At 55.4% G+C, this 13344-nt stretch overlaps 1 protein-coding gene across 2 annotated transcripts; it reads left to right on the top strand.

Annotated features, from left to right (window-relative positions):
- The first annotated feature begins 6546 nt into the window (after nt 1–6546).
- On the top strand, nt 6547–13168 carry BATF2 (basic leucine zipper ATF-like transcription factor 2). 2 transcript variants are annotated; one of them, XM_045485870.1, is made up of 3 exons: nt 6547–6814; nt 8141–8242; nt 11529–13168. In XM_045485870.1, exons 1-3 carry the CDS (start codon nt 6776–6778, stop codon nt 12207–12209), a joined length of 822 nt encoding a protein of 273 aa, XP_045341826.1. In that variant the 5' UTR covers nt 6547–6775; the 3' UTR covers nt 12210–13168. The 2 variants fall into 2 exon arrangements, with proteins under 2 accessions (XP_045341826.1, XP_045341825.1); XM_045485869.1 differs by having other exon boundaries at nt 11526–13168.
- Nucleotides 13169–13344: the final 176 nt, after the last annotated feature.

The following is a 13344-nucleotide window of genomic DNA, read 5'->3' as shown; positions in this document are numbered from 1 at the left end:
ACCTTACTTTTCCCACCTATAAAGCAAGGAGACCGGATGGACAATCTCTAGACTCTTCTGACCGTGACCTAATGCCAACCTGCCTCGCCCAAGCTCTTGGCACCTTTGGTACAGTGCTTGGGATGGGTCGGCCAAGGCAAGCACTCTCTTGTCTCTTGCTTGGGAGACGCTGGCCACACTCAGTTGGGCTTTTATTTATTTATTTATTTATTTATTTATTTATTTATTTTTGTAATTATTTGAGAGAGAGAGAGAGAGAGAGAGAGAGCGCGCACAAGTAGGGGAGAGGAAGAGGGAAGAGGGGCTGAGAGGGAAAGAGGGTTGGAAGCCGGCTCTGCCCTGACAGCAGAGAGCCCAATGCAGGGCGAGATCATGACCTGAGTCGTAAGTCAGACACTTAACCAGCTGAGTCACCCAGGCGCCCCTGGGCTTTTATATCCCACCCCTTTCCAGCCCTCCAGGCTCTTGCCCGTGACCCTGGCTGGCTGTTTCCCTCTACCAGCCTCCGAGTAAGAGGGCCAAAAGGGGAGAAAGACCTTCCTGCCTCTCAGGGCTCTTGTGGGAACCAACACAGAAGACAAACTAAGAGAAAGCCACTTGAGGAGTGGAAAGGCTCCCTCAAAGGCCAAGGTGACAGTCCCTTTTCTCCAGGGCCCAGGATCTTAGCAGGGCGCCCAGCCTGGGCTACCCTGCCGTCTGCAGTGGACTCTGGAGATGTGACGTCACAAGGGAAACCCACCCACGGGCACTGGGGCAAGAGGGAACTTGCCGGTGACTGCTTTCCATATGTGGTTTCAGTCGTCATGATCGGGCTGACAAAGCAAGGGTACTATCCCCATTTTACAGACGAGGAAACCGAGGCCCAGAGACATAAACCATGTCTGAAGTCACGCAGCTAGAAGGGGCAGAGCAGGGATTTGAACCCAAGCCGGTCTGGGGCTCGGACCACCTGGAAAATCCAGGAGCTGTGCTCACCGGTGCCACATCCTGTAAAGCCCTGGAAGGTTTGCTGTCACTTTAGCCCTCAGCTGTTCTCTTATTTATACTCCCTGCTTTTACTTCCAAGAGTTTGAGTCCGGTTCCCGACCTGGAAAGATGTGTACATTAAAAGAATAGCAGGGGCGCCTGGGTGGCGCAGTCGGTTAAGCGTCCGACTTCAGCCAGGTCACGATCTCGCGGTCCGTGAGTTCGAGCCCCGCGTCGGGCTCTGGGCTGATGGCTCAGAGCCTGGAGCCTGCTTCCAATTCTGTGTCTCCCTCTCTCTCTGCCCCTCCCCTGTTCATGCTCTGTCTCTCTCTGTCTCAAAAATGAATAAAACATTAAAAAAAAAAAGAATAGCAGACCCTCAGAAGCACAAAGCTCTGGAGGCAGCAGGGGGCCTGGCAGGCCAGCTCCCACTGACTCTGTGATGGTGTCACAGAGCCCTGGTGGAGTCACCCAGTTCGTGGGAGGCCTGGCTGTGTGTGTGCTCACAGGGTGCTGTGCTGAAGTGAAAGTCAGTCCTCTCCTCCCTACGGGCCGGGGAGTCCCCACGATGTCGCTGCCCCAGTCCTTGCGCAGCATTCAGGTCATCTGGAATCTTCCCCTTAGCAAGCCTCCGCTTTCCCGCCCACGGGTCCCTGGGAAGCAACGGAAAGAGAGTGCGGGCTTGGTGTCCGAGACGTGTGGGGCACCTGTGTCCATCCCACCTGGGGATGTGATTCTGCCAAGGGATGTGCCGCAAGCGGCAGCCTCCTCATATCTGAATCTGAGCCACGGTGGTGGATCAGCCCAGCATCCGTTAACCCTTCTCCCGCCAACAGCTCTCTGGAAGTTGCCCTTCCCTCACCCCTAGTACCTAGAGTTAAGGTGGGGCTGACCCTTTCCCCTGGCTCCAGGGTGGTCCTCGGAGCCCAGCCTTGTCTGCCTTATCCTGGCCACAGTGACTCATGTCAGCAATAGCCACACCACCCAAGCCAAACCGAGGCCTGGCCCTTTGTTGAAACTTCTGGCAAAGTGGCGGGGCAAAGTGGCAAAGTGCACCGCCCTCCCCCCCCCCAGGGCAGCTGAGCTGGTATTTCTGTTTTAGTAAGAAAACAGCTAGGGTGAGACACTGGCTCCTGATGGCATTGTTTGGGCAGCATGATCCAGCTGTGCCTGAAGCTGGCACACTATAGACTTGTCAGTAACTTAAGCTTGAGTTAGATCATTTAGAAAACTCAGAATCCAGAGAGTGCTAGTTTCCCACCTTTTATGATGCTCCCTTGTAAGCATGAGAAATTGTGAGCAATTTACCTCAAATATTAAATGCTGCTTCTTACACGTGGACACAAACATTAACTTCTTTTCACTAAAAACGTATTTCATTATGCAAAACAAATGTTGCTAAAAATATTTACTTATCTTTGACAGAGTGAGCGCAGGGGAGGAGCAGAGAGAGATAGGGAGAGAGAGAGAATCCTAAGCAGGTTCCATGCTGTCAGTACACAACCCAATATGGGACTCGAACCCATGAACCATTAGGTAATGACCCAAGTTGAAATCAGTTGAATGCTTCAGGTGCCCCAGGAAGAAAATCTTATCCCTTGTGTATTCCACCATTTTTTTCTTAAAATAAAGAATAATATGGAACAAAATACAAGCCTTTGGTCATGCCAACAGAAATTTATCAGATAGTTATCAAAGTGCCTTTGCTAAAAGTTTAACGGATGTTTATGTGACTTGCTGTGTGCCGGGCACTGTTCTTTTTTTTTTTTTTTTTAATTTTTTTTTAACGTTTATTTATTTTTGAGACAGAGAGAGACAGAGCATGAAGGGGGGTCAGAGAGAGGGAGACACAGAATCCGAAACAGGCTCCAGGCTCTGAGCTGTCAAGCACAGAGCCCGATGTGGGGCTCTAACTCACGGACCGTGAGATCATGACCCAAGCTGAAGTCGGACGCTTAACCGACTGAGCCACCCAGGTGCCCCTGCCGGGCACTGTTCTAAGCCTTTTACGTATATTACTTCATCAAATCCTTATGTGATTATGCCCATGTTACAGAAGAGGCATGAAGAGTTAGGTAACTTGCCCAAGATCAAGTTCCAGGTCCCCGGATGGAGCCCTGCCCATCCTTCCATGTCCTTGGTAAAGAGCTTCTTCCGTGGAAAGTCTGCCCTGATTTCCTCAGTAAGGAAGTGCCCTCTGCTGCCACAGACCACACCCTGCCCTGTTGGCTGATGTGCTGGGCGTGTGTCACACACCCGGGCGCCTTGTGAGTTTGTGCCAGCTCCCGCACAGGCCCATCCACACTTGCAGGCGGGCAGTCGATAGCCAGCCTCAGCCCCACCAGCAGCCACTTGGCCTTTTTCTCTGCTACCCGTCATCTGACGCTCCCTCGAGGTGCCCTGAGGAGGTCAGCCCTCAAATGAGGGATGCACACGGTGGGGAGACCTGGAAAGAGGGTCCTCATCCCTGGAAAACTGGAGACCCCTAGCATCTGTCCAACCTGGAAGGTGTGGGAAGGAACTGGGAGAGAGCATCAGTGTGTCCTAGCTTCTCCCAAACCAGCTGAGGAGACCAGGATTGTATCCTCCCTGTCCCTCTGTTTCCTCACTGGTCAAATGAGGAGGTTGGGTTGAGGACAGTCCCCCAGGAGCCCAGGGCAGGTCCCGTGGGAATGAGTAACGCAGAAGCTTCGTTACTCGTCCGGAAAGCTTTTGGGGTTTCTGGCAAGCCGTCTGCTGGGCTTTCATTGGTTTATTCATTCATCGAACACCCATCATGCGGAGACAGTGTTGAGGGGATATACCTCAGAGTAAGACAGGCAACGATCCTGTTGCCCAAGAGCTCCCTCGGTAGCTCTGGTTTGGGGAGGCCTCCCAGCCTTCACCCACGGGGACTGCAGGCTTTGAACCAGAGGCTCAGGGTGTGGAGGAGGACTGAGGCCTTGGAGGAGAGACGCGTGTCCTCTGCCCCCTGCCTCTGGGCCACCTGGCCTCTCTGGGCATTCGTTTCCTCATCTTCTAAGTGAGAGGCTGGACTGGATGGCCCTGAAGCCTGCCCTGCCAGCCTGGGAAGGCAACCACCTCTTTGGAGAAGCCACACACACGGCCATTCAGGGTTAAACATTACCCACCCTGTGTCCCTCATCCCTGCCACTCCTCAGGGAGAGCAAGCCATAAACGCTGCCTCCTTCAGACTTCCTCCAGGGCTGTGGCCTCCTGGGAGGGGCCGCAGGCACACTTGCTGACTGCCTCTCTTCCACCCAAAGCCAGGGTCTGGAGAGGGAAAGACTGGTGGTCCCGGTCTGGGGCTGGGGGCTGAGGGGGGGAGCAGTTGGGCCCTAGCTACTGCCCTCCGGCTCCACAGATGTGTTTTTCCTTGGTTACATCATGCGTGTGGCTTCCCCAGATCCTTCCCTGTGGAACTCCTGGACTGGCTTAATGAGCCCCTTAGGTGCCCGCCGCAGGCAAGGTGACCTGGCCCTCTTGGTTTTTCAGAAACAAAAACAATCCAGAGCAATCGAGGCAGCCTCACTGCATGGGGTGCCCCATTTCAGCCTCTGTCCCCAGACCCCTTACAAGCAAGGAGGGCCGGGCCCAGCCGTCATGCCCAATCCCACCCACCTGGGCATTTGAAATCATGAGCCTTCGTTAATCCCGTGTTCCCGCAAATCTCAGTCACGGGAAAGGATTCGAGCTGGATAGCACTTTACAACATGCAAAGAGCTTTCTCCTCGGCTCCTTCTTCTCCATCCTCAAAACAGCTTTGTAGGGAGCGCCTGGGTGGCTTGGTCGGTTAAGCGTCCGACTTTGGCTCAGGTCATGATCTCACGGTCCGTGAGTTCGAGCCCCGCGTCGGGCTCTGTGCTGACAGCTCAGAGCCTGGAGCCTGTTTCAGATTCTGTGTCTCCCTCTCTCTCTGCTCCTCCCCTGCTCATGCTCTGTCTCTGTCTCAAAAATAAATAAACGTTAAAAAAAAACACAAAAAAAAACACAAAAAAAAACAGCTTTGTAAAATAGATACGATTTCTCTGTCATCTGTCGCGTACATAGGACAGCACTGAGGCTCCAGGCTTCAGACCTTGTAAGTGCAGGGTGTGAGGGTCAAGTCTAAGTCTAAAGCCCAGACTGGTTTCATGCCCAGTTTTAGGCAGAGCAGGGGGGGGCGGAGATGGTCACTCTCCAGGCCCTGCTCATGACAGACATCACTAATCGATCACAGCGTGGTCGATATGGCGAATCATTCGCAGTGCTCTTTTCTGAAAAGCTCAGAGGCAGCTGTGAAGTCCCCAACACAGCACTCCAGGACACCATTACGTATCAGAAGATCACGTCTACACTACTTGCCATTCCTGTGGTCCCACACCATCAGCCTGGAGCCCTCAGGACTCAGGCACAATCCCCAGAGGCTCTAGTCACCAGAGCAAGGGACCCTCTGTGCTCCACATCGGTTGCTATGCTGCTCTCGGGAGGGGCTTCCTGGCTCCTCTGGGTTCCCCCAGACAGATGTCCCTTCCAAGAATGTCCCTCCAACCATCCAGGTTTGCCTGAGGCTCCAGGGCTAGCTAGGTCTTTAATAGAAGTTTTTATTATGAAACATTTCAGGTATACGTGTGGAGAACAATATCATCACAGAGTTTAAGCCACAAAACACCACAGACACAACTGAAATCCCCGTGTGCCCCCCCTCAGCGCACCGCCCCCCAGGCCACCGCTCTCTGAATTTTGTGTTTCTCGTTCACAGGCACATTTCAGGACTTTTATTGCGTGTTTGCATACCCCTATCAGCAAACCCCACAGAAGTGATGTGGTTCAGACTTTCTTGCAGCTGTGGCCTTCAGGCAATGGGATGTTACAGACTTTCCGGCGCGATGATACGTGCAGCCTCGATCGTCCACCAGATCGTAAGTGCAAATATTTGTTAAACTCTTACTCCGCGCCGGGCGTGGTCGCAGGCGCCTTGCCTTCCTGAACTCGTTTGCTGCTCACGACAGAATTATTTTGATCCCCACTTTATAGATTTGGGGGGGGGGGAAGGCACAGAACGATGAAATTATGTACCCAAGTCACATAGCTTGGAAGCTGTTCCCCTAACTGCTAGACATCCCTCCCTCTACTGATGCGTGGTCTGTTGAATGAAAACACAGTAATTTATCCATCTGTGCTCCTATTTAAAGGCCATCGCTTATTTTTGCACACTCGCCTCAACATTGGTGTCAGAGGGTTCGGGGGTGGTTGTATTACCTCGCTTAGTGCCTACATGAAGCCTGTGAGCGGGTATTTGTATCATCCCCCCGCCGCCCCGTGCCCTTTTAGGGATGAAGAAACTAAGGCTCAGAGAGGGTGAATCGATTTCTCAAAGCTGCACAGCTCCAGGGTGCCAGAGGTGGGCCGTGAACCTGGACTCATGCCATTCCAGAGCCCAGAGGCTCTCCCGTGTCCTGCATGAGCCCTACGTCCCCTACTGGCTTCTCCTCTTGGTTCCGTGCCTGGCAGCCTGCCCTCCCTCCCCAGGACACCCTCCCCGTAACCGGCTTTTGGTCTCCCCCCTCCTCTGGCCACCCTCTGTCATTCTCTTTCCAGAGAAGGGGCCCAACCGGAAGGCCAGTTCATGTTAGGAAATTCCAGCCACGTGAGCCAACCGGAGCCAGGGATTCTGAGCAGCCCGTGGCTTTAGAAGAAACTGAAACTTGTCTTGCCGGGGGCGGAGTGGTACCGGGGATTTAAAGAGCTGCCACTTCCTAGGGCCCCCAGAGGGCACCAGGAGGTCACAGTAGCAGAGGGACACCTCTGCCCGCCCCTTGCCTAAGCCATGCACCTCTGCGAGGGCAATGCACTGCTGACGAGGACCGTGAGTACGGGGAACCAGGGACAGGGGATGGGGAATATGCCCGAGGGTCCCCAGTTCCCGGGCAGGGAGGGATGTGGTCAGGGTTGTGTGACCAAGGGATCCATACACCTCCTCCTGGGGGGCTTCATGTCCCCCAGGTGATTGAAATGAGGGCTTTGGGGCTCTGCTATTTCAGAGCCAGCCTCCAGTTTAGAGTGTGGCCTCTGAGCAACCTGTCCCCTAACCCACTCTCCCTTCATTGCCTTGATGGGAACATTCTCTTCCCTCCCCAAATTCTCAGACTTGGCTCACCTTGGAGGCCCTGCCCCTCCCCCAGGACCCAAGTACCGAAATCCTACCCCTTTCTGTCCACTGCTGGTCTCTCCCCCAGGCTCGTCTCTTGGCACCCCCAGCACCTGGAGTGGGCCTGTCGTGACCTTGAACCGAGCAGCACAGAGTCCTCAGCAGGGAGGCCAGGGTCCTGCCTGAGCTCCCTACACTCAGAACATATGTCCAGAGTGACCTAGGGGAGGGCGACTGGAGCTGTGGGGCCTCCAACATTCCCTCTCACCTGACCTCCAAAGCTCTGGGCATTTGGGTTAAAATATTTTGTCTACATTTTCTCGACGCCCTAATGTGGGGACCAGGGCAGGGGGAGGGGTCCCGCTGTGAACCTTTTGAGTCCACTCACGCGTCCCCTGCCGGGTTGCTGCCACACTGGAATGTGAGCCACTTGGGGGCAGGGGTTTTTGCCTGGTTCGTCTGTGGCTCTGTTCCCCTAGCTCAGTGGCTGGCGCGCAGTAGGTGCTCGATAAATATTTGTCGAGTGGCTGAACATCAGCTTCGGGTCTGAACTGGGCAGGGGCTCACGGAGCCCAATCGGACCCTGGCCCTGCCCTTGCAGGTGAAGCCCACACCTGTTTTATGGCCTGTGAGGAAGGCAGTGGTGGCTCCGTTGTACAGCTGAGGCGGTTGGGCTCAGAGAAGGGAGTGATTTGCCCAGAGCCAGATGGCTGGTAAGGAGAGTGTGGGTGTGAAGTCAGTTCTCTCCGGGTTCGAATTGAAGCTCTGGGCTTCTCTGTTTGTCCTCCCCCATCACAGGCCGTAAGCAGGATGTGTGGGTGAGGCTGGCGTTCCAACATGGTGGGCCGTGCAAGGAGGGACGCTGTGCGTGTGTTTGTGTGTGTGTGTGTGTGCACACGCGCGTGCGCGTGTGCGCCCCCAGGGAGACAGAGGAAGGAGCCCCCTGGGGAATTGAACTGGGGAAGGTGTGGCTTTACAGATGGCCTGGACAGAGGGTGCAAGCCCCTGCTGGGACCCCTGACCCCTCCGCCTCACACCCTGCAGGATCCTGAGGAGCATCAGAGGCTGAAGAAGAAACAGAAGAACCGCGCGGCCGCCCAGCGCAGCCGGCAGAGGCATACGGACAAGGCGGACGCCCTGCACCAGGTGGGGTTGCCTTCCTTTCCCCATCCTGACTCCACTCACCTGGCCCGGCCACCTCGTCTCCATCCGCCTATGAGCAGCTCCCCTTATACGCTGCATGTTTCCAGGTCACCTGAGTTTGAGAGAGGTGCTGAGATACACGCGGGGGCTCTGGGACACAAAAGTGCATTTGCAGCCCAGCCCTGCCCTTAAGGCGCCCTGAGCTAGAGAGAGGAGACAAGATAGAAGCAAACAGAAGAACTCAGCACTCACACTATGAGAAACTCTGGTTCAGGGTTAAGGTGGGCAGGCTTTAGGGTCCCAGCTGCGGCACTCATAGCTACAAGGCACTTCTTTCACCTTCACTGTCCTCATCCAAAAAAACAAAAAAACAAAAAAAAACGGGGACAATAATCCCTGTCCCCTGGCAGGACCCCTGTGGAGATCAAAGGAGGCAAAGGAGCCTTGGAGGTGGGGGGGGGGGGCAGGAGAGGGTTCCACTGTACTTGCCTCTTGACCTTGGATGGTAACTTGACCTTGGATCGTGACCTGACCCTTAGAGCTTTTCTTCTTTCTCTGTGCAGAGAGCAAGGATCCTACCCGTTCCACCCCAGGGAAAGGATTCAGACCTGGGCTCAGGACCTGGCCCTTGGGAAGGCCGCATCCCCCTTAGTCCTTATAGCGATGAGTGAAATTCACAGCCCTCCATGCCAAAGGCCCTACGCTCTCTGCGACCCCCACCCCTACCCCTCCGCCCCCCTCTCCTAACATCCCACGCCCTGTTCTCCCTGTTCTTTCACTGGCCGAGCACATCCAACCTCAGGGGCTCTGTGTAGACCGTTCCCTCTGTTCTCAGAGAACAGCCCAGCTAGACCTTCCCTTCTTTCCAGTTGTTTGGTTTATTTCTTATTTATTTTAATTAAAAAAAATTTTTTTTTAAGTTTTATTTATTTATTTTTGAGAGAGAGACAGAGAGAGTGAGTGGGGGAGGGGCAGAGAGAGGGAGAGAGAGAGAATCCCAAGCAGGCTCTGTGCTGTCAGCACGGAGCCCGACGCGGAGCTCGAACTCACACGCTGTGAGATCATGACCTGAGCCAAAACCAAGAGTCGGACTCTCTTAACCGACTGAGCCACCCAGGCGCCCCTCAGCTGTTTCGTTTAAATGCTACCTCCTCAGAAGGACTTTTCTAAGCCATCTGATCTAAAGAGACGTCTACTTGTGACTCCGCTTTATTTTTCTTGTTAGCCCTGAACTTCAGGTACATATTCAGATATTTATTGCCCGTCTCCCTCACCAGACTGTAAGCGCCACGAAGGCAGGGAACGATTCTGTTCCTTGCTATTTGCCCATCACCCGGAACAGTGCCTGACAAACAGAGGGAACTCAGTAATGCCCTGTGAAGCGAATGACAGAGTCAGAATAGAGCGCTCTAGGAACACACAGGGGGGGTAACACACGGGTAGCAGCAGTAGGATGATACCAGAGATGAAGTCTGAGCTGGTCTTGAAGGATGAATCGTTTTCCAAATGGATGGAGGTAAGAAAAGGCATTGCAGGCAAATGAAGGAGCCCGGGCTTGGGTGTGAGGGAGCAGCACCCTACAGATTGTCCGAGTGAGGACCAATGTCCAGTGTGGTGTCTGTCTGGCCGGGATAGGGGGCTTCGTGCATTCATGTATTCATTCCTCCCAGAAATGCCTATCGAGTATCTCCTGGGTGACAGGTGTAAGTCTTAAGCATTGGAGATACAGCTGTGAACACAGCAGACGGAAGCCCACCTCACACTCTCCGGGGCTCGTATTTTCATGGGGGAGCCAGCCGGACAAATAAATTGTCCGTGAGGCATCTGGGATGTCAGCTGGTGATAAGTGCTATGGGGAAAAATACGGGGGAGGGGGTGGAGGGGGGGAGATGGCAACCTAATTAGGGAAGCCTTCCCTGAGGAGGTAACATGTGAGTAGCCTGGAGGTGGCCAATGAACGAACGAATGACCCGATGAGTGACTCAATTTCTGGAGTTGAATGGAAGCCTTTGGAGAATTTTTTTTTTTTTTTAAGATATTTAATATTTATTTTTGGGAGACAGAGATGTGGCACGAGTGGGGGAGGGGCAGAGAGAGAGGGAGACACAGAATCGGAAGCAGGCTCCGGGCTCCGAGCTGTCAGCACAGAGCCCGACGGGGGGCTCGAACTCACGAGCTGTGAGATCATGACCTGAGCCGAGGTCGGACGCTCAGCCGACGGAGCCGCCCAGGCGCCCCATAAGCCTCTGGAGAATTTAAGCGAGAGGTGACCTGATCACATGTTTTCAAAACATTATTCCACGGGCAGAGACCAGCCTGGAAGCAGGGCCTTTGATTCCGTTAGAATTTTGAGTTCGTGCCCGAAGCGACATTTTTATGTAAAACATCCTTGCCTCCTCTTTTAAAAATTGTCCACGAAAGAGATGAGGTTGGGGAGGGGACCAGAGGAAGTCACTCAGCCTTGGGAGCCGTGGAAAGAAAGTTCTTTTGTTGCTGTCGCTGTAAATGGTTGTTTAGAACTGCGTGCTATCAAGGGGGTTCTCAGGACCCAGCGTCCAGCAGAACAGACCCTCCCAGACGCTGACTCAGGGGTGCTGGATAGAACATAGTCGCCCTGTGAACCACTACCCTGGGCTCCTCCCACAGTGCCTCAGTGGGTGAGTCCTGGGCCCTGGGGAGGTCTGGCAGTGACACGAAGCAGCCCAGAGGTGCGTACGACAGAATGACCTCTCGGTTGTCATGAGAAGGCCACATCGGGATCAGCCCGGGAGAGGTTGCTGGAAGAGGGCCAGGGAGAGGAGACAGGAAGTGTGGCAGAAAGCAGAGTCCGTTGGAGGGACCGGAAGTGAAGGGGAGCGGGAGGTGTGAGCCAGGCCCGCCGGGCACAGGGAGGTGTGGGAGCCTTTAACGTCCGGTTGATGATGCAATTGCCGGACGGCTCTTCTGGGCCGAGAGAACAGAGTGGTTTGAGGGGCGCCCCAGTCGGTAGAGCTCCCAGGTGAGTGGAGGTGACAGGCTGGCGGAGCACGGCTGGCTCAGGGAACTGGTGGCGGGGATGGAGAGCAGCCCAATCTACCCCCGTAGGAGTAGAAGGGGCAAGACGTGGCGGGCGGTGGCGAAGAGCTGGCCAGAGAGGAGGAGCCAAGGGGCCCTTAGCTTCGACATTCAGATGGTAGTAGTATCTTCCCTCCTAAGTTAAGGAGCCTGGGGGCAGGGTTCGGGGCTCGTGCTGGGGCCCTAATGCCGGCTGACACCCCCTTCGCCACCCTTCTGCTTCTGCCCCCAGCAGCACGAGACGCTGGAGAAACACAACCGCTTGCTGCGGAAGGAGATCCAGACTCTGCAAGCTGAGCTGGGGTGGTGGAGCCGGACCCTGCATGCGCACGAGCGGCTGTGCCTGATGGACTGTGCCAACCACTTGGCTCCGGTGCCCCCTGGCTGCTGGGGCCAGACTGAGCAGCCCCCGGACCCCATGCCCTGTGGACAGTATGGCTTCCAGGAACAGCCGGGCCTGTTCCAGACCCCCGTCTCTTCTCGCTCGGCTCACCAGCTCTCTTCACATCTGCGGCCTCATAGTTCCCCTGGCCTCCTCCTGTCCCCTCTGCCTTCTCTGTCCCTTGGCTCCACCGCGGCCCCTGCACCCCCTCCCCAGCTGTCCCCCAGCCCTGTCCAGTCAGCCTCGCCCACTGGCTCCAGCCTGCGAAGGCCTTCCTCCAAGCTCGACACCCTCCTGCCCAACCCCCCAGCCCAACCTGCCCCTCTACAGCCCCTTGGGGTGGAGCACCCCACCAGGGGGAAGCTGGGGTCCCCACCTGACAGCGCCTCGCCTGCTCTGGGGCTGGCCGGCCTGCAGGGTAGGGAGCACAAGCCTGTGTCAGCAGCAGCAGACCGGCAAGGGCTGGGTGTGGATCCCGGTCCCCACCCACTCCTGGCCTTCCCCCTGCTCTCCTCTGCTCAAGTTCACTTCTAAACCACCCCCTGGAGCTGAGCCGGCCCCTTCCTGGGGCTGAAGGAGCAGCCATAGCACACAGGGACCTCCTCCATCACCCCTGGAGGTTGCCTTTCTTGGCTGACCCGCTGGCCCAGCATTTCACCAAGAAAAGAGAGTCATTCCTGCTGCCCACCACTCTGCCGGGCCCTGTCACTGCTATTATCTTATGTCGAGTCTGTGGTCACTGCGCAAAATCCGGATCGTCGCTCCCCTTTTTTAGATCAGGAGATAGAGGCCAGAGAAGCCGTGTGATGTGCCCAAGGTCACGTGGCCTTTTTTGGGGATCTGAAACCCCACCATCTGCTCCTCCTTTTCTTGGTGGGATCCTGGCCCGGGCACCCTAGGAACTGACGTCCTAGAAAGTGGGGGCTGGCGTGAAGAGGTTGAAGTGCCGGGAGCGAGGAGGAGACCTTTCTTCTGGTCTGTGCCTCCCAGGGCCACAGATCCCTGCAGTCCTGGAAACCTCGCCCTACTGGGGCTGGTCCAGAGTCCAGGCCTAGATGGGGAGAGGCCAGCCGAGCAGGAGCCCGGAAGTGGACTCTTTCTTCCCTAGCCGTGCTTCTAGTGCCAAGGAACCGCACTTGTGAGTTGGAGTTGGGGAGAAGCCTAGAACAGTCTCCCCGGGGATGTCTGCCGGAGGGGCACCTATAGACATGCCAAGACCTCTAGGAGAGTCTCCAGGGTCAGCTCTCCAGGCTCTTCCCAAACAGCTCCCTGCCTTTCCCAGGCAGGAGCTCAGCTGTAGTGTCGGCTGGGATTGGGGGTGGGGGTTCTCACTCAGACTCAGCCCAAGCTCTGTAAGGGGCCTGAGCCGAGAAACCCCAATCCTCCACCTGGATTTTCATACAGACACTATGCAAGTATTTGACACGCTCCAAGATGCTGAGCACGTCTTGGCATACGTGTTGTGGTAAATACATTAAAGTGTTTTCCAATTCTTTTTGCTTTGGCTAGTTTTTTTTAAAGCTCTGACTGTACATGATTGAAACTGAAGGGCCTTTGAAAGAAGAGGGAATAGTCTAGGGTCTTAGAGGTGGGCAATCCCTCATGGGCCTCCCAATCTAGCCCCCTGCCCATATTGTGGATGAGGCAGCTGAGGCCCAGAGATGGGATG

The sequence above is a fragment of the Leopardus geoffroyi genome, chromosome D1 (genome assembly GCF_018350155.1).
Source record: "Leopardus geoffroyi isolate Oge1 chromosome D1, O.geoffroyi_Oge1_pat1.0, whole genome shotgun sequence".
In the NCBI taxonomy this organism is placed as follows: domain Eukaryota; kingdom Metazoa; phylum Chordata; class Mammalia; order Carnivora; family Felidae; genus Leopardus; species Leopardus geoffroyi.
This window is presented reverse-complemented; position numbering and strand designations above follow the sequence as displayed.